The sequence below is a fragment of the Anoplopoma fimbria genome, chromosome 11 (assembly GCF_027596085.1).
Source record: "Anoplopoma fimbria isolate UVic2021 breed Golden Eagle Sablefish chromosome 11, Afim_UVic_2022, whole genome shotgun sequence".
Lineage (NCBI taxonomy): Eukaryota > Metazoa > Chordata > Actinopteri > Perciformes > Anoplopomatidae > Anoplopoma > Anoplopoma fimbria.
The window spans coordinates 12,570,556-12,598,466 of record NC_072459.1 but is presented as its reverse complement, the minus strand read 5'-3'; the positions used below and the strand labels follow the sequence as shown (position 1 = coordinate 12,598,466).

The 27,911-nt window shown below is 39.9% G+C and overlaps 4 protein-coding genes and 1 non-coding gene across 7 annotated transcripts; 2 read left to right on the top strand and 3 right to left on the bottom strand.

The window, feature by feature from the left end:
* Positions 1-2,838: 2,838 nt before the first annotated feature.
* Positions 2,839-6,249, bottom strand: slc25a10a (solute carrier family 25 member 10a). The gene is given in 9 exon segments (XM_054607328.1): positions 2,839-2,876; positions 3,942-4,021; positions 4,164-4,222; positions 4,397-4,474; positions 4,544-4,622; positions 4,624-4,637; positions 4,831-4,880; positions 5,471-5,585; positions 6,160-6,249. Coding segments are annotated over 9 exon segments (603 nt in total).
* A 2,580-nt stretch (positions 6,250-8,829) lies between these two features.
* trnae-cuc (transfer RNA glutamic acid (anticodon CUC)) lies at positions 8,830-8,901 on the top strand. Its single transcript has one exon. It is a non-coding gene; the product is annotated as a tRNA-Glu (tRNA).
* Positions 8,902-9,398: 497 nt separating this feature from the next.
* Positions 9,399-13,093, bottom strand: mrpl12 (mitochondrial ribosomal protein L12). The gene is made up of 5 exons (XM_054607884.1): positions 12,835-13,093; positions 11,225-11,429; positions 11,058-11,129; positions 10,702-10,839; positions 9,399-10,029 (listed from the first exon to the last, which is right to left on the bottom strand). Exons 1-5 carry the CDS (start codon positions 12,891-12,893, stop codon positions 9,913-9,915), a joined length of 591 nt encoding a protein of 196 aa, XP_054463859.1. The 5' UTR covers positions 12,894-13,093; the 3' UTR covers positions 9,399-9,912.
* An 860-nt stretch (positions 13,094-13,953) lies between these two features.
* Positions 13,954-15,294, top strand: zgc:103625 (methyltransferase-like 26 B). The gene is made up of 7 exons (XM_054608331.1): positions 13,954-13,963; positions 14,056-14,258; positions 14,453-14,615; positions 14,754-14,813; positions 14,923-14,990; positions 15,082-15,160; positions 15,247-15,294. Exons 2-7 carry the CDS (start codon positions 14,059-14,061, stop codon positions 15,292-15,294), a joined length of 618 nt encoding a protein of 205 aa, XP_054464306.1. The 5' UTR covers positions 13,954-13,963; positions 14,056-14,058.
* Positions 15,295-15,526: 232 nt separating this feature from the next.
* Positions 15,527-25,728, bottom strand: hgs (hepatocyte growth factor-regulated tyrosine kinase substrate). Of its 3 annotated transcripts, none has more exons than XM_054606748.1 (20): positions 25,529-25,728; positions 23,569-23,653; positions 23,356-23,431; positions 23,150-23,242; positions 22,185-22,308; positions 21,400-21,452; positions 21,141-21,209; positions 20,881-21,005; positions 19,964-20,081; positions 19,652-19,750; positions 19,477-19,572; positions 19,279-19,317; positions 19,006-19,170; positions 18,673-18,886; positions 18,403-18,575; positions 18,175-18,315; positions 17,717-17,900; positions 17,445-17,581; positions 17,166-17,348; positions 15,527-17,044 (listed from the first exon to the last, which is right to left on the bottom strand). In XM_054606748.1, exons 1-20 carry the CDS (start codon positions 25,563-25,565, stop codon positions 16,910-16,912), a joined length of 2,346 nt encoding a protein of 781 aa, XP_054462723.1. In that variant the 5' UTR covers positions 25,566-25,728; the 3' UTR covers positions 15,527-16,909. The 3 variants fall into 3 exon arrangements, with proteins under 3 accessions (XP_054462723.1, XP_054462724.1, XP_054462725.1); XM_054606749.1 differs by having other exon boundaries at positions 19,970-20,081; XM_054606750.1 differs by having other exon boundaries at positions 22,185-22,302; positions 25,529-25,727.
* Between the last annotated feature and the right edge of the window lie 2,183 nt (positions 25,729-27,911).

The following is a 27,911-nucleotide window of genomic DNA, read 5'->3' as shown; positions in this document are numbered from 1 at the left end:
AATGACCTGCTCTCCTATGATCTGTTTTGTTTTCACTGAGAACCTGTCCTGCTGGCTTTTTAAAAAATCTTTATCATTATCATTAGCAGTCGCAGCAGCAGCCTCTTGTTTTGTCTTCTCCTATAATTTCGCTGTCAGATTGAAAGAGCTCGTTAGCCCTGTTTTCCAATTAGAGAAACTCTGAGAGAACACACTGATATAAACACAATTAAAAATATTTTGTTTGTGGTTTTAGACTAGTTCCAGGTTCAAATATATACTACTTAACACTTTGCTCAGATTTGTTTAACACTGATTTGTAAAACAGAAAACAAGTTTGGGAGTTTGGGATGTTTTCGTTTTGTTTTTTTGGTTCTGCACCAAATGCTGAAATCAGAATGGTGCTCTTTACTGCCAGTCACAAGACTCACTGTGATCCTTATGTTAAGGCTTTGTGGCGTCTTCCCCATTTGGCTTTAGATCATGTTTGTGTGAAGATCACTGCTCTGGCTGGCAACAAATGGCTAAAGAAGAGAAGAGAAGGGAGGCACGTAGGCTCAGATCAGCAGTCGGACCTCGAGAGAAAAGCCTGGCTCCCACTCTCCATCCCACAAACTTTTCCATAATATGAAACCATCGCTCATTCTCTCAACTCTGTCATTGTTCCAAACCAAGGAGATCAGCACTCTTACCACCCAGTGAGAAACAGGCAACACAATACCTCAAGAGAGAGGAAGAGAGTAATATCACTGTTTTCAAGTTAAGATCTGGTTTTCCATATAATTATACAGATTTATGGCTCCTCTGAAGCATTTTGAAAGACTTTGGAAAAGTGGCAGATCGACTGTACAGGTGGTGCCATGGATAAGTACTGCACAAGTCGAGATACTGCAGACATGGATATTAAAAAGGCAAACAAAGATCCTCTCCAGCCATCAAGAATATTGGGTGGAAAGGGAGGGAAACTGGCCCAGTCCTGTCCTCCAGTGTCAATTTGAGGGGACCTGAATTGACTAAGTTACTGTTGCTATGTCTTTCAAACTTTCCATTAGCCCGCCACATAACTGCACCACATATGCAGTTTGCAATGATAACTCGAAAGTCCTTTATTTTAAGACAAAAGCAGGTTTCTCATTTCTAGCCAGTGACTGTCAATAGAATCTTTACTGTCACCAGATGTTTTTTTTCCAACTGTCGTTTGCGAGCTAAATTAGCTAACGCTAGCTTCAAGAGATGGTTGCATGGATGTATAAAGAGAACTGGAAACAGCATTGGAGGTGGGGTCCCGTTCCTATGAAAGTTGCTCAGTGGCACATGAAGTATAAAGTATAGAATTCAGATGAAAATACCCGAATCCTCTGCATCCATATAGGGCCCATAGAACATGCGCATCAGTGTTATCAAATGGTAGATTAGCAGCTTGACCTTGTTTACATTGTTACCTATTACCACCCAAAAAGTAAGAGCAGTGGTGGCCCCCGGTGTCTTCACACCAGCCTTCCAGAAAATAGCAGCTGTGCACAGCCAGGTTCTGTTTGCAGTGAATTTAGTTGTTAGAGTTTTGTAGCTTATTAGTGTTGCTCCATGCAAGGACAGTCACAGTTTAAGTAAACAGCATATGTTCTCCTTTAAAAGGATAACTTTCTCTGGGGACCTTGACCTTCATTGAACTTTGATTTTAAAATGCAAAGGAAATCTTGAGGTTGACAATTTATATATTGCTCAAAACACATTATTCAGTCAGGATTAGGCATTGATGCACATTGAAATAACATTACCAATATTCTAAATCAGGTAGTAGCATTAAAATAAACAGTAAAATTAGCATTTTCAATGGATTTAAGTTTTTCTCCTGTAATCCTGTCACATGCTGCTAAGACACGAGTCATAACGTGTGCTGGTGTTGACTTTCCATTAAGAGGCAAATATCTCATTAGTGTTTACCATTATATAAGTGGAACACAAACGTTGTTAATGCTCCTGTTGCACACCATGAAATTGAATGCCTGTCCTTTGCCCATTTTTCATCAAACAGTTGTCAACACTGTGATTAATCTTTAGTATTTGCACTGGCCATGTATCTGTGTGAGAGAGAAATGTGCAGTGTTTGATAAGACTCACAGTGACCGAAAAACTTTCTGACTATTTTAGACATTCAAAAGGAATATAAATATATATTATATATTTGTCCACATACGCAGTGAACATCTTATCTGGTTAAAATCAAAGCTAGAAATCTTTTTTCCTTGCGTGTTAAGTTATGTACCCGCAACATCTGGAATAGCATTTATTCAAAGCTAAAATCTCAAATTCAGTCAGTTTCAGGCCTTTTTTTTCCAGAAACAAACATAGAAAATGAAAGCAGGTATCTAAGCCTCTGTGTGTGTGTGTGTGTGTGTGTGTGTGTGTGTGTGTGTGTGTGTGTGTGTGTGTGTGTGTGTGTGTGTGTGTGTGTGTGTGTGTGTGTGTGTGTGTGTGTGTGCGTCATTACCATCATTGACTGCATCCCCAGTGGATGTTTCCCAGCACAGTGGTCAGTCTGTAATCTATCAGCGATAGAGTGCCTGATAAAGAGGAAACTACAAACACAAACCTGCGTCTGCGACTTCACTACAAAGTAAAGCAGAGTGTACACTGAAAAAGAAGGACTTATACGGTGCATTATGTGTCATTACCAATAAGTCATCATGCTGCTCTTTCAGTGAGCTCCATGACAACCACAGATGATACCTCTCTTACCATTAGATCAGTTTTTTGCACAGATTCCACAGGGTTATATCACCTGTCCATTAACTATAAGCAACAGAAGAGCCGGAGTTGGATTTATTCTCCCAAACATTTCCTTCTCTACTTTCCCCTTCAATGAGCAAAAAGTAAAGCTGTCACAACTATCATTCCTCAAACACCAGCATCTGTATAGACAGTAACCATGGTGCATGGAAAAATATCAGGTGTCTTTTAAAGCTGAAGATGATGGATTGTATGGAGTAATACTTGAAAAATAACACCTGGAACAATACGAAAGAAGCCACTAACCCACTCACTGCAACTGAACCAAGACTCACAACTCTTTTCTCAGAATTCGAGAGTCAAAATCTGTATCTCCACGTCAACAATGTTTCACAAAAAGCTGCTTTTAAAGTGTTCGTAATTGGTGGCTTTTGTTCAGCCTTGTACATGCTGAACCAGCCAGTTCATGTAAGTATTTCTGTGTAAGAGAGAGGAGACCTTAAAGGCAGCTAAACATGAGCAGCGTAACAGTGCTCAGACTGACAGAAGTTAAAAAAATAATAATCTAGAGAAGCAGTTTGTTTTATTGAATACATCAGTCTTTTTCTCACAACCGACGGGAGCATTTCAAGTGAAATGTTAAGAGACGTCCTCTTTAACTTATCTTGAATCTTAGCTTGACTTCACAAACTTAAAAATATTTTTCTTTAGCCAATGGTCACCAAAATGTGTCTGGTACTAAAATGTTGCATCATACAACAACAAACACAAAGTAAACATAGGCAGACTATTTGTCAATGTAACGCCGTTCACCAGAGTGCAAAGAAGGCTTAGTATTTATAAAGTGTAATTGCCTGTTGCTCGACAAAACAGGACTAATCAGCTGATATATTATATTAACTTTAAAGACCTCAGGCTTCACTAAACCTTCTTTTCACAACCTTTGTGTGAGATTTATAGCTGTAAATTTCATCACAGGTTATGTAACTCAAGTCATGTGTTTGTAATGCTTTTGGAGACAGAAAAAATAAAATAAAATCGCACATCAATTTTCTTTTCATTGTATCTGTGTTAATTGGTGTGTGACTTCTTCCTGGTTCCTGTTAGTGATATCTAGTGGACTCCTGCTGAGCTGGCCATGGAAGAACAGCCTGAACAATGAAGACGTCCGATTAGGAGAACCAGTGAAATTGCGAAGAATTCCTCACACCTTCAGATGACTTCCGCTGCACCGAAATGCCGCCTTAGTTGTTTGATGAATATGACGGTGAGGACTGTGTGAGTGATGAGGCGGATGGCTGCGGGAAACAAGACCCTGGACACAAACCATATCAGGAGTTCAGCAAGTGAAAAGTCGTTTTTCAAAAACAATCACACAACAGAAATACCGCTAGATATATTAGCCGAGAAAAAAAGGGGGCTTTTTCTGTAGTCAACAGTAAAGGTGACATCCACCTTGTAAAAACGCCTTCGGGCCAAGTCTTGCTGTTTCTGTTCGACAGCGAAACACATCCTGCAACAAGGAGACACACAAACTAAGACATGTCAAGGTGTGTTATCCTCTCTACACCTCATGAATAAAACATCCATTTCAGAGTGTGGAGAGGGAGATTCCCCAAGCAAAATATGCAACTGAAGTAAGTATACAGAGAAATCACAAGACAGCATGCATTGCACAAATACTCACCCCATATTCCAGTTTCGAGTTAATTAATCTTGTTTTAACAACATTATCTGTTTGGCAGAGGATCGTGGCACAGCCCCCCTGTGCAGAAACAAAGTCTTATTTTTGGAAAATGTGATATATGTATAGACACAGTGACAAAGGTGAGACACTTAAGGCAATTACACTGGCCAGGAAATGAGTGAGGATGTTGTCAGTCAGGTAACCGGCAGCCAGAACCAGCTGCTTGGTCATAACAGGACAGCTGCAGTTATTTCCCTACGTGTCGCACGACATAAAAGGGAAACAAACTTTGGCTGTTATTTGAAGTAAGATAGGGTTTATGAATCTTACCCTCCTTCCAAACACGTAATAGTCCAACTAGCGCACGAGCATTGAGTGAGTTTGATGACCACAGACAGTTTATAAAATAAAACCCATTTTCAATCATCACTTACTTTCTCCTGACCTCTACCAGAAACTTGACTGATTGAGATTATTCTACATCCTGCACAGATGATGGAAATAATTCAAGCCTATAATTGCATGAGTAACCTTCAAAGTGATCTATTGAATAAAATGAAAAATCGGCCTATTAAACTGGAACAGTGAGCAGAAAAGGTAACAGCTTCTTCTGTTGGTGAAGTCAAATCTAAATCAAACACCGAACCAACCTTGAATTTCAAATTGCAGTACTACTTGGTATTTGCTCTACCAAAGAAATTAAAAATAGAGGGAACATCTTTTTTTGTAAAGCTACAACATTCTTGTTGAATTATTTATTATTTCAGTGCTGAAAAAGCTGTTTTTTAACATCTGATTTAAGCTATTGAGTAATAAAAGTGAGATTGCAGGTTATGACTTTAGAGTCCATGTCAATAATGTTAAGTACAAAAGAGCTTTAGTATCATACAAACTAACAAATTCTCTGTTTTGATAGTAATAATGAATCCATCCACTGAACTCCCTGGACATCCACAAGGTCAGTTTGGGTCCAGATTAAACCACCTGCAGTCCTTGTTGGAGAACACACATTAAATAATAAAACAATATATAGACCAACAACAGCCAAATACTGTCAAGATGTAAAACATTTACCTCCAAAGGCCCCCAGCAAGACTTTGTGGTAGAAAGACATGAGATCTTCGTTCTTCATGTTCATCTCGTCCCTGACAGTTTCATAAATGGCAAACTGTGACAGAGAATATGTCATCTAGGAGAAAAGAGTGAAAAAAGTGCACCTGGACGTCAGTCACACTTTAAGTGGAAGCAACAAGTACCTGCACAAGTGTAAAGTCTGCTCTTATCTTTCTCAGGTGCCAGTGTGCATCAAGCAAACACAATTTGTAATATGATGGTGATATTCAGATGGTGGTAATGTCAGGAGCCAGTTCTAAACATCACCACAAACATTCAGTCAGTGTGCTGAATTAAAGAAAATCAATTCAATAGCTGGTTAATAGGTGCACATCAGCATTGTACGCACTTGAAAGCATCCAAACAAGCCTATTGATTGTTATGATCACGGTATTTCATTGGCACATAATGGCCAAAGTGACTCGACAACTTCGAATGTAATTGGGTAAACTGAATCATTGGCATAAAACAGCAAGCAATTCTGAAAGTCAGTGTCAACAGGATAATAAAAAACATAATTGTATTAACATTTTCTAGATGTAACAGATGTAACACAGGCAGATCAATTGGGCCTAATTGGAGAATCTTCCTAATTTCTGAAAGTAAAAATGCCACAGTGGTAATCAAATTAAAAATCAATTATCATTTACCTTAATTGAATCAGGTGGGTGTGTTGAAGATGTGGCCACTCTGGAGGAGACTCCACCAAAATACCAAAGAGAAATACGATTCTCCTGCATGTTGTTGGTGAAACAAAGTCCAGAGTAAGAAGGCAAAGTGTCGGCTTCTCAAATGTTTCTGTGACGACTTTGTCCAAGGCTGGTTTCATCCTTCAACGCTGCTCGGATGAAACCGTAGACCAACTCAGTGCCAGCCTCCTTTATGTAAACCTGCATTTTATCAGAAAGAGCTGTACATTGTGGATTAACATATGGCTGAACTTGTCCAGTGGAGTGCGTGCAGAGCCTCCATCTCTCTGTGCCAAGAAAAGGGGTGCAGCTGGTTTGTGTGAGGAAGAGTACGTGACTAATGTAAAATGTAATGTGAATGTGGTATGCCAGCATCCAAGGATTCTACTAACACACTTCAAAGATCATTACGTTTAGACAAATATTTGTCAAGAATATTCACATTATACACTCAGTCTTAGGGTCACACAAAAGGTCATGAGGACAAAAACAAAAAAGCATGTCTATATTCTCATTCATATAGAAATATTCAACAATACTTTGTACAACTGCAGATTATTTTCTGAGGTTTTGGTTCTTAAGCATGACATGATTTTAATGAGGAATGCAGCCGTGGTATGGATGGGCAGCCTGGCACTGCATCGTGTGTGCCGACTCAGAGAGGGAGGAGGCTGATGACAGATGACAGTAACAGTAACTGGGTTAAAAACGTTAGAGCAAAGGCAAGATATTGGCAAACGCTCAGTGCTGCAGGATCCAGCTCATGCAGACACGTGGCACAATGAAACCCAACGATATTACGATTTATTTTGTCCTGTGCTCGGTTGCCATTAGTCCAATAACTGCATTTCACTGCACACAAATCTACGTCTTTAAATGTAAACTTTATGTATGAATCTGTTTACATTTGCTTGATGGTCTATTCTACCACTGAAGAGAATGATGTGTCTGAAAACTGAGTTCCCCAATGTGATATTCTGCATTTTTTGATTTTTACCCAAGTGAATGCTAAGACTCAACCAATGTTTCTTTAAATTACTTGCACTGATTGCCTACACACGTTACATTTTTCTCTGTTATAATTTTTCCTTTATCTCAGCTAAGCTTGATTAAATCAAGTCAAGTGCTGCCTTCCTGAAGTGATACACTATAAAGCAGCTTGAAACATCATCAATGACACTGCAGGGCTCCCATGACTCTAACCAGAAATGAATTACATCAATAATCGCTTTTAAATCAGTTTTTGAAATCCATGTTTACAGACAGTCTTTTTACTGCTATATTTAATTATTGGTATTAATATGTTATTTTATTTATTTGTAAAGTTATAAAGTTATGCATTTGTGTTCCTTCATTCCTCCTTGTGATCCCTACACATCGTCTTTATTAGTCTGTTTTGATAGACAATCTGCTTTTCTCATTTTGACATTTCACGGTTTGAGAAAGCATTGGAGTATCTAATATAGTTAATGATGCTTCAGTTTCAGGGTTCTGGACACTGTCATGGATCACTCGGACACTTGAAACAGCCATTGTTAACGTTATTAGTAACTCCTGTGCTTTTCTTACTATAACAAGTCAAAATGTGTGCCGTGAAGAAGGCGTATATGGTTTTAAATGACATTATGCTTTCCTTTTTCCTGCATGTTTTAAGTCAGGACTTTCCATTTCAATATTTTATTTGATATTCAATAAAAATTCCACTTACATTTTTATTGCCTTTTTTTGCCCAATTTAGTGAGCACTTTCTGTTTTTCACTTTCTATTTTCTATCTGCCAGTTCATATGCTGTTATAATAATTTTCTTCTTCTATATAATATTCAGTGTTTATTGTCCATGGGTAGAGTATGAGTTTAAGATATCTTTCATTATTCTTTTCTCTCCATAACTGGAATGGCTTCTTTTTTTTCTGGGCAAATCATCCTGCTAGTGTCCTTATGGGACCAACCATTTAAAAATCTCAAGTGTCAAACACAGCCTTTAATACAGACTACACACACCACCTGGTGGCAATCCACAATCAGTGACATAATCAAGTCAAACAGTACAGAGTTCAACACAAAATATCTCCAGCATCCAGCCTATACTCACCCTGAGAAGAGGTCCAGAGGGTGAAAAGATTTTAAATCACTGGTGTGGGTTTACCATGGACGCACAGGGCCTTTAAATAGTTTGTTTCCGTCACCACCTTCTTTTTATAATGATGCCTTTCTTTCAAAGAGGACAGTTTGAATCCTCAGCAGCCAAAGCACAGGTGTAAAAAATGGCTTGAATCCATTTTGCGGCTTCAGTTCCAGGGTACAGGCCCTTTTCACAGTAGTCATATTCACATGGTGTTGCAGGGTAACCACAAGTGTAATTAATAACATGAACACGTGTTTCATTTCGGTGGCTGAGGGCCTTTGGAATTGTTCATGCTGGCCCACTGAAGAGAATGGGACCAAAATCAATTTAATCAAGTGTTTACTCGATGACATCTCAGAATGAGTGTTGGCCTATTTTGCATGCTGTCTTACTTTGATAATTAAACGCAACGGAGCCATCATTAATAACACCATTTTTTTAAAACCTACTAAGAGTCAGCTATGCGCATAAGATTTGAATCCTTTTTTTGTGTAGCTGCACGACCGTCCCTGGTGGTCTAGTGGTTAGGATTCGGCGCTCTCACCGCCGCGGCCCGGGTTCGATTCCCGGTCAGGGAACGACTGTTTTGTGTTCTATTAGTGTACCGCATCTACTGCTAGTTGAGTTCGCTTAATTATCACTCATCGATAATTATGTCAATACATTGAAATGTAGGTTATCTTTGTATTTCAAACCTGTGCGAAAAGTAAATACCATAAACTGGTTTCCCCTTCTTCCTGGACAGTAACAGATCTCTGTACATGGTGGACATTTTTGAGTTTAAACCTTTTTATAAAGTCTATAGTTTACACAGGTAACACAAGTGGATTAAACGTACTAAGGTCCTTTAAAAAGAGATCTTATGAACTCTAGTGGTCAAAAACCATAAAGCAGGATGCAATCTACTATAGTTAAAATATTCATTTCTACCCTATAAAGTCTGAACTTTTCAGTTTGTGCTTAATGATATGTTTAAGACAATACAACACACATTAAATTGATACATTTACATTGTCATCATTAACCGTTTACATTTTTAGATCCGCTATTTAGCATAAAGTCACACACAAGAACATGTAAAAGAAGGGACAAGTATGGATATTTCAACTTTAATCACATTATTAACAATTCTATAAGTAATAAGGACTTAGCCCTGCCATCCTGAACTAGATACAGTATCTGGTATTCTTCGACATAGGGAATGGTAACCATGTCCCTACTGCATAATCTTTCCTTCTGTGAAAAGTTAAACTTACACACTCACACACACAAAATGACCAACTGACAACTTGGCAGCCAGGCCAGTATTTTGTAGCTTGTTTGCTTCACAAGTATCAGAAAGACACATGAGCAGACAAAGTGAAACACAAACAGCGGGGCGGCCATTCGTGCAGGCTGTGTGCCTGGAAGAGTTCAGTCTGAATTGTACTGCCCCATCTGATGCTGTTAAGAGACAGTATTAATGTCAGAAGGCATTTATTTGTTTCCCAGGATGCTCCTTTTTGTCACGTAAAAAAAAAAGGAAATAAGAGAATGAGGGATGAAGTGCATGAGCAGCAAAATGGGGGAGAACAGGAGGGCACGTAGATCTACTCCAACACGACGGTGCCGCCTGCTGCCTCCAAGGCTGCTTTCAGTTTCTCTGCCTCTTCTTTGGACACGTTGGCTCGGATTTCCTGAGGAAGAGCCTCCACTAGTTTCTTAGCCTGGTTTAGGAGAGACAGATAAGAAGATTTAGTGTGATGTTACCCAATCTGTGAAAATAGGAACTAGTATAATGTCCCGAGCCAATATGCAACATGTTGAAGAAACCAATAATATACATTTTTTTTTAAAAAGGGACAAATATTAGAAATTCTGATCGTGGTGTTGAATAGAGGTTGTCAAAATATTCCTGCTTTATCAGATTAACAATGACACTTGTGTTTCCAGAGATATTACACCATAAATAATAAAAGGAAATCTGTGTGGCATTTTCTTTTCTTTATACAGACCTTTCCTGTGGTCCTACATTACTGTGGGGCTACTTTTGGCACTACACAGCTATATCATTCGCAAAAATACAAGTATTGGATTGATAGTGTAAATTAATATTAAGGGCAAACTGGAGTTTCCTTGTAAACAAAGTTTCTCCACTTAACACATTGTGTTTACCCTTGAATGTTTCAGTTTCATTGAATATTTTAACTTCTGCATTGATTACATTTATGTTTGCTATCATGCAACCGTCCTCTACAATGTCTTGGTTTCTTGCTGCATTTATTGGCACATTATCGCCACCTGCTGTCAGTCAGCAGACATTATTCCTTAGAGGAAACTCCATAGGGTACCTTTAGATGACTCAATATCAAGGAATAAGCACTAATGATGAGACTTACCTGCACCAGATTCAAGCCTTGGATGCAGTTCTTCACTTCCTTTATAAGTTTTACTTTTTCAGCTGCTTTTAATTCTGTCAATTTTACTGTGAAGTGAGTCTGCTCCTTCTTCACTGGTGCCTCCTCCTCGTCTGCAGCCTGGTTTCACAGAGACAAAAAAATTGAAAATCAATTTGCGCACTGAAATGACAAGAAAAGACTGAAACTTGCAGCAATAAAACATGAATATCCTGTGTTAAAGAAGGGTTGAATCAAATTCAATTTTGTTTTTGAAGTTGTAGTGTAACGTGGTGATGTAGCAGATTAAGTTATATTTCAAAGTGTTATAAGTTATATCTGTTACTTTCTGTACTTACAGCTGCAGGTACAGCCGATGCAGCCATCGCCCCCATTGGCATCATTCCAACATCCTGAATGTTCAGAGTTTTCTGCAACAAAAAAAAAAACTGATTATAACTCAAGATGCGCCACAACGGTCCAACAAGACTTATTATGGTTTGGATTCAGCGACTCTTCCACAAACCTTGAGGAGCTCGTTGAGGTCCGACACCTCTAATAAAGTGAGGTTGGCTATGTCACCGACGAGCTGTTGGATTTTGGGGGAATACTGTTTGGGTGCTCCGTCTAGAGGCGGGGTGGCGATGGCGATGGCGTCTGAGTGGGTGGCTGGACTGGTCTTCAGAAGTCTGAGAGCACACAAGGCTGGTGTTTGCCGCTGAAGCTGTTGCCTGGGAAATAAGAAGACGGATTAACTGAGGTCCAGCCTAACCAGAGGTTCTCGACTTTGTCTATGCAGAAGCAGAAACAACAATTTACCCAAAAATTGCCCCGCCTTACGAGACGATAGGAGGTTTACATATGGTACAGGACTTTAAATCCTTGTCTGAATGTTTTGGGCGGTGTTTCATGCCAGACATGCACTCCCGACATGTATTCAATGGATGCATTCCCAATATACCAGTGACCAGTTATTCTCAATTTGGCTTAAGTTACTGGATCGTAATGCACTTTTGGGGCTGCATTCACACCCGTCTACCTGTGATCGGCTGACACATCATGAGGTTTGTGCACATTGTGAATGCTTGTGGCCCCTAATGACAAAAATGGGTCTACATGAGCACGCTTATCGCAGACCAGTTCAAACGATTATTCTTTCTAGACTGATTTAAGTATTTTTAGGAGATTGAAGAGGTTAAATTATTCATTAATCAATTACAAGAATCAGAATGTCATTGAATTGATTACTTGACCGACCAAGCTACTATTTTGATAACTGATTATATCATTTGAATCAAAAATAACAAACACTCTTGAGCCGCAGTTTCTCAATGGTGAAGATTTGCAACTTTTCTGTAACTTTCATCTGAGCAAACCTGATATAATAATTGATGGTCAGTCAGAATGACTACAGTTCGAATACACTACTTTTTGGTTTAGGAACTTGTAAATTTGAGTTGTGGTTGAGTTGAAGTCCTAAAAAATCTGCTGGGCAGATTGTGATCCCTCAGATATATCCTATGACTTTGAGGGGAGGTGGGGGGGTTACATGAACACCAGGATGAGAACCAAAGCTGTGCTGTCCTGAAATCAATAACTGCTGTCAGTTCTGGTGGTTCCTTAACATATAACCTGTATTTATCATAAACAACCAGTGCAAAGAGCAGGTTAAGAAGTGCAGCTTGCTGTTAGTTTAAACAGCAAAAACAATTATTAACAGTAACACGAGTGTGACCTTGGTGATGTTAGAGGATTCATGGAGGAAAATGTCAAAACAGATGCATGTTTTAAATGTTTACAACCAAACTAATAGAGAGGACAACGTGTTTCATGTGACTAAACACAGGATATAAAAGGTCACGGCTGCACAGTTAGAGCCTTAAAGGTGCTCAGCTAACGTGTCTGCCGGCTAAAGCTAACCTCAGCCAACACACTTCACGTCACGTTACGTTACGTGGCTGCAGACTAAATGCAGATACTGTATTCACACGAGCGACGTGTTTTACAACCACAACAGCCGGCAGCAGTCGCCGGGTGTCTGCCCTTGAAGATGCATGCAGTCGGCTCATGATGCACCGTGTACCGTTGCCTCCGTTTACGTGACTGACTGACGCCCGCTGGGATAACGTTACGTACCGGTGCGAGGTGGCTGCAGCCCGCAGCGCGGTGCGGAGGCAGCGTCTGGTGCAGTACATGGTCGCGTTGACTTGGAGCCGTTTCTCCCGGTGTCCCTTCAAAATGATACTAGCCAAGTCTGTCACAGCCGGGTCCCCTTTTCACTCCCTCTGCCTCAAAAGCACATGGCGTCCTCTCGGTCCGCTCCGCTCCTGACCTACCCGCAATGCATTGCGTGAACTGGTGGAACATCTACGGGAACCCATGAGGGACGTGCGAAAAGCGTAGGGGAAATGTATAAATACATAACTGTGCTTATCGCTGATATTTATACAGATTATACAATACATAGTGTAAGGTATCAATACATGGATTCATAGATAATACTAATAACTAATGTAAACAATACCTACATTGATACATTGCATACTGTTGTAATGATTATAATCTAACACACAGGCCTTTGATAGGCAATACCTTTATGAAAGTTATATATATATATATATATATATATATATATATATATATACAGTACCAGTCAAAAGTTTGGACACACCTTCTCATTCAACTACTTTGAAGAATCTAAAATATAAAACATATTCTGGTTTGTTGAGCATTTGTTTGTTTACCACATAATTCCATATGTGTTCCTTCATAGTTCGGATGTCTTCAATATTAATCTACAATGAAGAAAAAAATAAATTAAAAAAATAAAGAAAAACCATTTAATGAGAAGGTGTGTCCAAACTTTTGACTGGTACTATATATATATATATTAACCAACTGAGTTGTGTAGCAGGTCTTCACTTTGAACACTAGATGGCAGTGAACAAACATGGTTCTGAACATACAAAGGTACGTTATGATACACCACCATGCAATATGACCCCACACATTATGACGATGGTTATCATGTTGATTGGCATTGCTATCTAGACACAAGCTTATTGTATTAATTGATTTTGGTCCCTCTGTTTGTGTGTCACACCTGTACTGTAAAAGTCAGTGCTGAACACTGGGGAGGAGCACAGAGGTAATCCTCTTAACCAGGTAATCTCTGCAACCATCTGCTGTTAGGATCATCCACCGGATCCAGTCTCCACCAATATGCCATTTCCCAGCTAGTTTCTGTCAATCAGCACATGTTAAGGTAAAAGGAACCCTCTGAGACAAAAAAAAGCAATGCATAGTCTGGCACACAAGATGAAAGGGTAACATGTCCTTCTGCTTTTTCTCATCCAGACCATGCTGCTGTCTCCGCTGGCAGAGAGGAACTGGGAGGATCTGTGTTTGATGCTTGAAGATGTGCTGGAGGACCAGTCCCACAGGCAGCTGTTTGCCTTAGAACTGGGCTCTGGAACTGGGCAGCATGTCATACGCTTTGCCCAGAAGATGCCCTTTGTTACCTGGCAGCCATCAGACATCAAAGAAGACTCTCTGGAAAGGTGTGTGTTTGACAGAAAATGTCTTCCAATAGTTATGTTTGCAATATGACATTCATACAGTCAAGTGTGTGACAGTAAGCTACGCAGGCAACAGTTTGGGCATTTTCCAGTTTTGTGGATATAGTGGAATAGTAGCAAGTTATTTATTCTTATATTGAAAAAAAAAATCTAAGATCAGGTATTTTCTCTTACAGTATTAAGGCATACATTGCTGCAACCCATGCAAAGAATGTGCTGCAGCCTGTCCACCTGGATGCCAGCGAACCGTGGGAGAAATGGGCAGGCCTTTCTCACAACTCCTGTGACGTTATTATCGCCATTAACTTACTGCAATACAGCTCATTTAAAACAGCACAGGTAGGCCTGGTGATGTATACAAATAAACAAAACAAGATATTGAGCTAAATAATTCATAATTATTTGTGAAGGGCCACAAAACACAAATGTGCCAGACCCTGTCTCATGAACATTCTTTTTAAAAAATAATTTCCCTAGAGTGTTTTTACTGGAGCAGGTCAGATCCTCAGGCAAAATGGCCTTTTGATAACATATGCGGTAGGTACCAGCAGTCAGAAAGTTTCTATGACCTCAAAATAGCATGATGTCATCATGTGAGTGTGAAGTGCAAAAGCTGAACCATTTCCAAATCTTAAACATGTTCCAGGTGTATGCTATCAATGGCACCATTACACCAGTGTGTAATGAACACCTGGATGCAGAGCTTCGACAAATGTGAGTGACCGTTTATTTCCTCTAATGCAATATGGCAAAAAAACATGTACCTGTATGTTTAAAGACTGACATGTTTAATGCTTTTACGCAGAAATCCAGAGTGGGGTCTTCCGGACGTCGATGTGCTGAGACAGCTGGCCTATGGGAACGGGATGCGCATGGAGAGGATGGTGAGTCACATACTTGAGCACCGTGTAACAATACCTGGTAATAACTTAAATATAACTTTCACCCCCATGTTGTTTTTCATTTCCAGATTGAGATGGAAGAATACTACAAGTGCCTCATCTTCAGAAAACTTTAAAGGAACCAAAGTGTACAAATTCTCTTTTTGTATTCTTATGCACAGTACTAAGTTATATGTTAAAAGTACATTTCATCATATAACTCATCAATGTCATGTTACGGCCTTTTACCCCTCTTATCTTTTACCCATGATTAAATGTGACACTATATTTACATGAATAAAAGTTGTCACACCATACATCTCATTCTTTTCCCATCCTTAAGAAGGTTATAGAAAGTTAAAGCAAGTGGACAATAAGAACCAGATATTTATTAAATATCATTTTAAAATTACTTTTAAAGTCAGACAGATCAGTATGATGGAATAAAGAAGTTTACAGATAGCAACTGAAGGGTTACAGAAATCACCGATTGGGTGCGTGATACATACATGCGGCACATAATGTTTGCTCTGCAAGCATTTCCACATTTCTAGAGAGCAAAGTATACTTTACAAAAGAGCTCCCACCTTTACTTACTAAGTAGATGTCCTCATCTGTGACAGTAATAACCAAAAGCAGACAAAATGGGGTTCCTGGAAGGTCATTTGCAGTTAATTATAGGTTGATGTACTATGTTTTTGTTTTGTGGCAAAAATGTTATCAAATCATTTAAATAAAGAGATGCTGGCTGCTAGTAGAGCTTCAGTACAGCTTTAGTTGGTTTTATGGTCACTCACTGTGTCATTTCAATTATTTAACCTATGAAAGTATATATATATATATGGTTGTTTTAATCTTCTATATATATATATATATATATATATATATAGAAGATTAAAACAACCACCCAGCTAATTTTCTAACTGAAATAGGTTTCGTTATTCAAGAAACTACATAAAGACACTTGTTATTCCAAGCAGCAATGCCAAAACAAGATGGCCCCAGTTTGTGTGCGCATGAGAAGGGATGGAACCTACAGCTGCAATGGCAAGCTGTAAAATCTGATGGAGATGTGAGTTGGTGCCATTTATTTCAGGCCTTTGACTGTGCTTTCTGTCGCTAGACATCACTCTTCATCCTCACACCCACAATCTCTTAAACAGCACGTAAAGATGCCCCTCAATCACTGCCCAAACTGTAGGATTTGTTGCAATAATTCACTTCCATTTCAGAAAAAAATAACTAAATTGAACATGCAAAGTTTGCTTTAGAAAAATATGAGACAAAGGATGGTTACGTCTTGTCTTTTTTGTCCTGAATTATTATTATATTTTCTTATCTTTTTTTGTTTTACTTTAATACCACTGACTATTTTTTACCTTCAGTTATTCATTTAATAAGGAAATACTACATACATATTGGGTGGAAAGAGGGAGGAAGAGGGAGGAAAAGGGTTATGGTGCCCTCTCTTGTGGCTTCACCCTGCATTCCCATACTTCAGTGGGGGAGAGGCAAGGAGAGCAACAGTTCTGCAACATCATCACAATATTTTACATTGCCACAACATCACAGCAAGGTGGGAGGGGTGTGTGTGTGTGTGTGTGTGTGTGTGTGTGTGTGTGTGTCTGTATGTGTATGTGTGTGTGTGTGTGTGTGTATGCGTTTCCAGAGGGCAGAGAGTCCGGAGAGTGAGAGGAGAGACCAAAGGAGGAGGGAGGGTGTAGTGTGTCAGACCCGGCAGCATGCAGGCTTTTAGTCAAAGCAGATGAGCTGTGCCTCTGCGCTGCCGGGAACAACCTGAGGGACCTGCTGCTGCTGCTGCTGCTGCTGCTGCTGCTGCTGTTGTTGTTGTTGCTGCTGCTGCTGCGGACCACCAGGGGGAGCCACCTAGCAAGAAAAATGGTAAAGGTTAAAATAAGAGGATTTGTGAGGATTGAAATAACCTGAAAAGTAGAAATCAATAATAAATCATTAAAGTAGGGGGGGGAAGAGGTAAAAAGTGACGGACCTGTTGGTACATGGGCGGCTGGCCTTGCATGTACTGCTGCTGTGGGGGCATATTGGGATCCTGTCCTGGCAATGCTGAAATCATGTTCTGCATGCCGTATGGCTGGTAGCCCATGTAACCCATACCGTTGGTGGGAGCAGGCTGGGGCATGGGGGGCATACTCTGGGCCTGAGAGACCGCATTCTGAATGGAACAAGGACAACATTGAGTGGGTTAATTATTTATCTTTGAATATTTTGGCTGTAGTTTCTTTCATGAAAAAAAGTGAGTCAATCAGACCTGGTAGCCCTGTGTGGGTGTGGGCTGATAGTTGGAGTAGGGTGGACTAGTAGTGGGCGGAGCCTGACCAGGAGGAGGAGCAGGCTGCCCATTAGTGCCTGCAGGCTGGTACATGTATGCATTTACCATATTGGGATCTGGAGGAACAGAGGACAATCAGTCATACACAGGAATACACCGAGGAATGTTTCCTGATTGAATATTTTTGTCGGATGGCAATAAAACATGGCAGATTATCTTGTTGTGAAGCCATCAAAAGGACGTCTTCTCACCTGGGGCAGGACTGGGCATGGCCTGGTACTGTGGTGGAGCAGTCTGGCCAGGCTGGTTCATATAGATGTTGTGCATAGGTGAACCCTCCACAGAACCAGCAGGGCTGAAGGTACCCGGGTAGCTGGGTGGAGCACCAGGCTGGTACACCACCCCTCCCGCCACATTTGGGGGCAAAGACTGCATCTGCGTAACAGCACATTCATATATTATCAGACATTTAATCACAAAGAGTTATAAAGGGTTAAATGTGGTGTCTAAATCACCATTTTATTTAAAATGTCAAAACCAATTAAATAAATTGTACCGCTGATTTGAATAACAAATAGCACAGTTAATTCTGGGGTGCAGTGATTCTCAATCATGCCACATGAAAGCCTATGTGTCTTGCCATCGTGTTGCGCTGGGAGCTACACCCTCAATCACCCCGCTGATCCCAAATGACGCATGCAGTGTGTACCTGGGCGTAGGGCAGAGAGAAAGCAGGCATTTGGGCTCTCATCTGGATCGTGTGCTTCTGCTGCTCCAGACGCATCTGCCTCTCCTTCTCCTGTTCCTGAAGACGCTGGATGGCCAACTGTCGCTGCATCTCCAGGTACTCCTGCAGTTCCAAGACAAACACTTGTAAGCGTGGTAATGAATAGTGTATCGATGTGTTAGTTTTCCGCGAAGAGCCTTATTCCGTTACCTGTTTCTTCTGCCTCATGATCTCCAGTTTTTGCGCGAGCTGGATGTGCCTCTGTCTCTCCGCTTCCTCTGTGGCACGACGCAGCTTCTCTCGGTGTTCGTCCCGGAGTGCGTTGAGGGCTGCACGAGCATCGCGCACCTGAGCCAGCTTGTCCTGCAGCCCCTCATAGTACACTGCGGACAGCATACATGATGTGATAGGTCAGGGAATGGACACTCCACAGAAATGCATCGGTACACACACACAAACTCGTGCACAGCCGACACTCACATCGCTTCTCATCTAGCTGGTTGAGGATGTCCAACAGCTGTGGATGCATGTTGTTAATGGACTGGAAGAGTGAGAGCACAGCACTGTCGTTGGTGATGCTGCGTCCACGCATGTGGTTGCTCTTCATGCGGTTGAGGAAGGTGGTCACGGAGTTCTGCAAGGCCTTCAGAAACTGCTCATGGTTCTCCTCCGACTCACCGTTCTGGTACTGTTGCTGGAGGCGAGGACGAGAGGGAAGCACGAGAGAGTCATTTGAGGTTTGCACACTCCAGTTCAGCTTGACATAAAACATACCAACCAACATCGACTCTCAGCACAAAAGTGTCAACGTACCTCCACTATGCTGACCGGCTGGACAGGGACATGAGTTTCTACTGGCTGACTGATTGGTGGAAGCGGCTCAGCCAATGGCACGGGGGCAGGAGCTGAGGGGGTGGGACTCTTGCGAGCCTCTTCCTGCTTCTTCTCCCAGTATGTTCTGTTCAGGTAGCGAGCCAGCTGGAATAATGTGACATATTACTGTCAGTGTTACAAGAATGATCAAATAAAATTCTCATTGGTCTACTTTAATGCAGGTATTGAAGAAGAGAAGGGTACGACATGTACCTCAGGGTCTACATCTTCAGCTGATGGAGCAGAGGAGTTCTGAAGAGAGCATATAATTCACATTGGTCAGTGACAAAACATATTTCCATAATTTGCTAAAAAAATCTGCAGACGGGTTGTTTAATCATGCAAAAAATGTTTGGTAGAGTAAATAATGTATTTAGCCAGAGAGAAAGGCAGCATGAGAAGAGGTCTCACCACAGGAGAAGTGTAGAGCGTGCTGACTGGTGGAGCTGAGGAAGTCACTGGAGTGGGATCAGCTTTGGGATACATTGTGTAGGAGTTCTTATGCCTCTGTAGGAATACATACAGGCATGCATCACTGTCTCTTTAGAGCAAAATTACAAAGCAAAATGTCAGCCGTGCAACCTACCATGCGCTCCTTCTCCTCAGCCTCGCTTTGGGAGAGGGCAATGGCCAGCTGAAGCTCCTCTTCCTCCTGCAGGGCTGCCTCATCTCTCTTGGGAGGCATCTAGTGAAAGAGCAGAGCAATTGTAGGATCCAGAAACAGCCCGCTAACTCTAATATTGGATGAATTAATGAATAATCTAATACGGAGCACAACGACGCCAAGGGGATCTGTTCTACTACGGGGAGTACCTTCAATCTTGACTTCCTTCCTAAAAACAAAATGCATTTTAACTATGAACAGTTACACGATCGACTAAGGCATCTCATTTTTTACTTCTACCTGGGATTGTTGAGACAGCGGGCTGGTCAGGTACTCAGGCGGCAGCTCGGCGGGGCCTGGGGTGGGGGCTTTCCCTTCAGCTTTCCTAAGAGGAGGAGAGAGGGAGGGGTGGCTGGTAAAGAGAAGGGATCAGGGAGGACAAACAACCTTGTCAGTTAGAGGAGAGCATGTTGCATGAGACACTACAAAAACAGAATACAAGAACATTCTTACAGCCGTCAATGCTGCAAACACACAAACCCATACTGAGGAATGTTAAGCTCTATAGTCTGAAGGTTTAACAGTGCAAAATCAGTCAGTCAATCAGTCCCATTAATATGAAATGATGGCCATCTAAAAAAGTTTGTGTTGCTTTAGAGCCATTTATATGCAAAAAAAAAAATATTTCGCAGCTTTGCTCAAAGTTGGTATAAACCATTGAAACTGCACAATGTGTTCACAAGTTAAAGATGTTTTTGTCAAACAAATAGTAAAACTGTTTATGGCCTATCAAATAATATTTTTCCAGGGTCACCTCAGTGTTGAATACCAAATCAGCAAGTTCTACATTGTGATAGAATGCATTATACATGGCTAATAAACAAACAGGGCTAAAAAAAAACAAAAACAAACAAAAAAAAGCAAAATATTCCACAAAATGAAATTCAACGCATGGACAACAAAAACAAATATTTTTAAATTACTCATTCTTAACCAAAAGGCTAGTGAGGCTTTCAGTGAACAAAATATAATCCAAAACCAATGCTTACATAGGCTCAGCAACCGAAGTTGACCAGCATAACTTGAGATAAAATACACTGCCAGTGTCAAACTGCAGCTAATGAAGAGGTGCTCTTCAGATATAGAGACACTGTTCGGAGTCACCATCCACACTTCACACTCTGAGAGACTTGAGAGTTGTGGCGACTCACTTGTTAAGCAGCTCAAAGCAGGGCTCACATACACGCACTTCCTTCTCAATGCCAAACTTGGGAATGGTGGAGTACTTAGACGAACACTTGCCACAGAAAATCTGGCCGCAGGCTCGACAATGGTGCTGGTAAGAACAAAAGAGCACAAATCAAGGTCAACTTCCACACATGCGCCGTAAATATTTAGTCTACTCACACACAATGAATAAAGAAAACCATAAAATCTCCAAGCACCCTAGTTTCAGGAAAGCCCAGCCTACCTTTCTTGTCATAACTCCAAACTGGACTCTGCACCGGTGGCACTCTTCAGCATCAACCCAGTCAGGGGCCTGGACAAAGCAGGAAAACATCACATATTAATACAGATATTGACACTGCAGCTTTGTGTAAATCATATTCTCTTCTAAATAGTTCAGTGCCAATGACCAGCACCATACTAGAGCCAATTCTACAAACATCACTGACAGATATCACTAATTCTCCATCAGCAAAACAAGAAAAAAAAAAAGAATGTCTCACTCTCTCAGCTGCAAACATGGCATCACTCTCCTTGAACTCGGGGAACACATGACCTGTGAGAAATTAAAATAAAAACAGACCTGTTAAACATACAGTATGATGATAGTAGGGCATTACAAGAAGTTAAAGAAACATAAAACAAAAGGAAACACCAAGCCAAATGCAATCCTTGAATGTGTAACATACTTGGCAAAAAAACCATTTCTGAATCTGATAATATTTGTGTAATACAATGTGTCATGTTATTGATCACTGAGCTTTCAGTTCAGTTTTAAGCCATATTTGTGCAGGACTAGTATTACCGTGGGATCTCATTTAGAAATCACCCTCATGTCTGTGTTTTGTGCAACGCATTTGCAAAAATGTGTGTATTTCTACTCAAATTTACTGCTATTATCTCCCGAGTATCACAGAGATGCCAATTCACAAGACTTTCGGACTAATATTACCACATGACTTCTGTGTTTGGAGAAATATGGTACAGTAATTTGCAATGGAATTTTTACTTGGAAAAACTATGGACACGGCAGCTTACCACAATATTAAGATCCCAGACGACCTATGCAATTATTACAAATTACAACAGGTCCCCAGTTTATACTAGTCTCGCTTTAGTCATTAAAACATTCCTGAAACACATGTTAATGTGTTTTTCTTAAATGTAATTGTAGCCAGGACCAGGAAACATTTATCTGGGTAATAATACTTTCAGAGATCCTAAAGCTTCCTTTCAGCCGAGCTTGGTGGGAAAAAAATAAAGTAAAACACAGCATGTGTCCACTTACCTTCCACCTTCATGATCTGATAAGTGTCTTGGACCACCTTATATTTAGGTTCGTTGCGGAAGGCATGAGACCAGGCCTGGATCAGGTACAGGATCTTGTTTCTGACATTTGGTTCCGTCTGTATCTGGTGGTAAAAGAACCACACAGTGAAATAAAAAGTCTCAACACTTTTAAATCCCTCCTGTGTTCTACACTTCTGTTGTCACATAACATTGCTACAAGTGAGATTTTCAAACACAAACTGAATCAAACAACTTTGTGTTTGGTGACAAGAGCAGAGGTGGGAAGTCCCATGTTCTGATATGAAAATAAAATACACTCTTGTCACAAGGCTATGACATCATCAGGAAGCAGAAACCAGGATGGGCATCAGGAGCCATGTCACATGGTGCAGCAAAGATCCAATCAAATATTGCTAGCTCACGCTGTAATACAGCAAGCTGCCTGATGTGATGAAGCTCAAATCAGTGTAACAAAACACTGTATCCAAACTTCCCACTGCTTGTTTACATAATACACAGTTGCACAGATATTATTTAGATATTATTTGAACCCATTTAGAGGCCAAACCAATAGTCTACAAATCGATTCAAAGCAAATAAATTAGCAAAAATATCCAGAATGACAGTTGATTTATTGTTTTAGGTGTTCTACCAACCACAAATTCCAAATATTAAATGGTTCCATCATCTTAAAAATGAGGATTTGCGGCTTTTCTCTGTTTTATATTATTGTACACTGAATATCTTTGGATTTTGGACTTTTGGACGACAAAAATAAGTGGGCTGATAACCGAGTTCACCTTTGTGATCAAAATCAGCTTCACCATGAAAAGATAGTATTGACTAAACTAAAGTCAAAACTCATTCAAATGTGTGTTTATAACTTATGTTGGGATTTATGAAAGAACCTAACTATAGCAAGGAAGTGTATGAAGTTCAAGAAATGAACACAATAAGGGTCACCTTGAGTAACTCCTTTAGTTCCTCCATAGTTTGTTTACTCGCCACCTCATCGTGGACTGTCTGACCGCAGTTCTTCACCACTGACTCCAGGACCTGAAGGGTGAGGTGTCATAATCATTCACTACGGAAACTTTGTTACAAACATTACAGCTCTCCCCAAAAAACAGGTAGACAGCCAGACATTGTCCACTGTACACATGTCTTACCTCAAGGGCATAGAGGGCCACATGTGGATTTTTGTCATTAAGCTTCTTCTTAATGGCCCCGATAGCATACTTAGCTCTGCAAGGACAAACACAATGCTCAATAGAAAACTAAGTCATCAAAACACACACACACAAAAAAAAACCAATACTCAAATCAACTTCATCAGCTGATGATTATGATGAATGTGGAAGGAATTGTGCAGAATCACTCACTGTGCGTCTCCTTGTCGAATGAGATCACAGATCTGCAAGATGGATTCCCAATCGGTCTCCAGTAGCAACTGACTGGTGGCTTTATCTGCAATTAGTACAAATGGTTAAATCTTTATAACATATGTATTACGATTATTATTATATTGTATAATAATTATATTATTATCGACTTGCTTCATGGAAACCATTTTCTTATAATCTCTGTATCTATATATAAATATAAAGTATGGTAAGCATCCCTATATAAACTCTAGCTAAAAGTATAGCAGCTAATGCAACAGTCCCGCAATAAATCCTTCCTTCATGATGGGTATAATATTCAGGTTTGTTTACCTGTTTTAGAGTGATGTTCAATCAGCTTTATGGTCATTTTAGAGGCTGTAATTAGTGGTGATATTAACTTGCATTATGTTATACTGAGTGTTACTAATATTTATGAAATAAAATGGCAACCAAGTGTCGGTATTTATACACAGAGGTACTGTATCTTGTGTAAGGCTTCTTTTGATTTAATGCAATCACACAGTAATGTTTTCTCATGACATAGAGATAAATTAACTACATCCATGTTCTTTTATAATGAGGAAACAAGTTCAATTTTGACCTGTTAACCTTGTGGTGTGCAACACTGTGATACGAGAAAAGATATTGTCTGGGAATTCACTTTTTCGTTATTGTAATTTTATATAGATGTTGTCTTTGCTTAGTTTCAAAAGATGCCCTACAATTAACACAATGTTTGGACTTATTTCACAATGTTTGAATTTAAATATCATTGAATGCCTGCACTTAAAATATTGTCATATTACTGCTTCCACTAAGTGTTCCACATTTAATTTTGCCAGAGAAAAGCATCACTGTTTGGCAATTGTTTTGTGGCAATAATTCTACCAATTGTATCTTTGGGAATATGGAAAAATGCACTGCTATAGAACCCTATCCACTGACATGATTAAGGGGCCTTAAGGTTGGTTGGCTCCTGAGGCAACACTAAGTTTTAGGAACTTCATTGCACAAGTCGACACAGGGCTTACATGGTGGATATTTCTAAATTCCTGTGTTTCAAACGAACACACCACAGCGCGGGGCACGCAGAAAAAAATATTGATTGTCCATCAGAAAAAAATAATGTACAACATGCACAGAGAGCTGTTTATCAGCTGGGGGCCAGCAGGTTCATTTTCACCCTGGCCCCCCCTAGAAGATCAACCTGCAAGAAAGAACTGTGCTAATACACAGTTATTAATATAACTTAATATAACTTTATTTTAAGTGCAGGCATTCAATGATATTTAAATTCAAACAGTGAAATAAGTCCAAACATTGTGTTAATCGTAGGGCATCTTTTGAAACTAAGCAAAGACAACATCTATATCAAATTAGACAATATTTTATCATATCACAATGTTGCACACCACAAGGTCAACAGATCAAAAGTGAACTTGTTTCCTCATATAAAAGAACATGGATGTAGTTCATTTACATTTCCTGTAATAAGCCTAGTGAAAGTTAAGCCAATTAATCAACCTGTTGTGGAGTTTAACAAAACTTAGGACAAAACTACAAATCAAAGAAGATGATCTTACATTTAGCATTGTTGTGCTTGCTTTCCTTCTTAAACAGCTGAGTCATGCATGAGTTAACTACAGTATTACTAAACAAGCAACATAGTGTCGTGTGTGAGGATATGAACCTAAAAGGAAACCATCTTAGCTGATAACACACACATATGGTAACGTGGCGTTGGTGAGACTTTAAGGGGGGAAAAACGGACAAATAAGATCTTAATGCTATTTAATCGGGGTGGTAAGTTTCAGTCAGCCTGTCCAGGCCTGCAAACAATAGCAGCCTGAGAGCCACAGCCCCAGCGTCTGTCACAACAATGCGCTGGGAAAACATCGCACTTTGACTCACAGTTGGCTAAAACACCACCGACTTAACCAATGTGTCGATGACTTACCCAGAAGCCTCTCAAATGTGCCTCCACCTTTTCCCATCTTGGATTCAGAGTCTGAAAGCGGCTGTCGAGGTCGTCTTGTTGGGCGGACGGGTCCGGGTATTTCCACCGCTGAGGGTTAGCCTGTTAGCTTCTCTGTTAGCTTCTCTGTTAGCCTCTCTGTTAGCCACGGAGCACAGCTGTACGGCTCTTCCTGCTTCCCACTTCCGCCGCAGAAACAACAACATGGAGCGTTTCCTTTTCTCCCTCTAGCGACTGGATATCACAATGGCAGGCACATTTTAAGATAAGATAAAATAAGATAATCCTTTATTAGTCCCGCAGCTAATTACAGCAGCATAGATATAGTGCAAACAAGGTACATGGTATATTTTAAATAAGTAAGTAAGAAAAATAAAAATCCACAATAACTCAAAAAATAATCTGAATAATTATATGGCAAAAAAATATAAAGAATAATCAGCTTTATTGGTGAATGCGTGCACATAAAAGCAATTTGACTTCAGTTTATTTGCATCTCTCGCAATGTACTTACACAGAATTACAAATAACAGTTAGAGGACAAGGACACCAAAGCAGGACAGAATACACATTACATTACATGATCTTCAATTAAATTAAGACAAGACAGAAATCATTGTATATTGCAACAAGGAGAAAAGAATGAAAGTGATGGCCCAGCTTGACCCATGTTACATTACATTACAGTCATTTAGCAGACGCTGTTATCCAAAGCGACTTACAATAAGTGTATTCAACATAGGTATTCAAGAGAACTACTAGTCACCAGAAGTCATAAGTGCATCTCCTTTTTTAAACAAGCATCTAAGAGCATAAACCAGAGCAAAAGTACAGTGCAGAAACAAACTAATACGAATACAATAAGTGCTAAGTGGAAGGCTCAGGGTAGTACTTCTTGAAGTACACAGGGCTAGTAGTGAAAAACTAGGTGTAACGTTAAATATAAATATGATTGTTATAATAATGTCCCTGACAACTATTTCTAGTTATATTTCTGAAGAAAATAGTGTTCTCTACTTCTTAATCCACTCCCTTTACAGTATGACACTTATATATACCAGTTAAATGCTAAATTAAGATTTTACAAATCTATGACTTTATGAAATATGATGAATTGTGAAACAATAAGTTAAACTACCCAATATTTTATAAAGTAGGCTTGTTAAAATTAGCTGAATAACTATACACCTTTGAAAATCTTGTTTTTCCTCACCTCCAGCGATACAGTGACGCAGAGGTGTACTCCAGGACTGGCTACAGGTGCATTAAGCACACACATTTCTGTCCTCACCTAATCAGTGTGCTCATACGTTAAATATAAATATTAATGTTATTATAATGAAGACAGAGGTGGAAGGACATTTACAGTTGCAGTATACAGTTATGAAGTAAGCTATTATTTCTAGTCATATTTCAGAAGAAAATAGTGTTGTCTACTTTTTACTCCTCTACCTTTACAGTATGACAGTTATGAATACCAGTTAAGATTTTAGGAATCTATGGCTATATGAAATATGATGAATTGTTGAACAGTAAGTTAAAATACCCAACGTTAAACAAAGTAGGCTTGTTAAAATTAGCTGAAGAGTAACTTAACATCCTTGTAAATCTTGTTTTTCCTGACCTCCAGTGATGCATATGTGTACTCCAGGGTTCTGTGACATCACTGTTGGCTTTGGTTACAGGTGCATGAAGCACACACATTTCTGTCCTCTCCTAGTCAGTGTTCTCATAGGTTAAACAGGCTTGAAACTTTCAACAAGAGAGGCCAGCTAGGCACTGCTTTCTGTTTCTCATTAATACGCTGCTTAGATATTTATATTGTGCACTTGTCTTACTCTATGTTTTCCCTGTTGTACAGTAAAATAGCACAGTGTGCCTTACTGTATTCACAGCATTATTCTCCCAGCATTGGTAGAGGTCTACTTAGGTCATGTATGAGTCACTACCTGGAACAGTGGTGCCCATTGTTGTTGTAGTGCTGTAATGCGTTATAAAGTGGCATTGTGTTGCTCTGTCCTCTGCTGATGAGGAAGGAAAGGAAATAATTTAACCGTTTAGAGCAAATAGATAGCACAAACCAGGGTGAACCTTCTGCAGTTAATCTAGTGTAAGAACATGTAGCTTAGACAATGAAATTCAGCATCTGCATGCATTGACACAGTATGTACAAGAACCAAAGTTGAAGGGTCTGTAATGTTTTAAATTTAATTTGATTTTAAAACTCTCTGTGGATGATCATTTACTTCAAAGTAACAGAGATTCTGACAGAAATACTGACAGAAAGGCACACACGTGTTACAAACTCGCACATCCTGTGTTGATCTGTTTGTTAGTTAAAATCAGTTTGGATTCTAAGATAGGT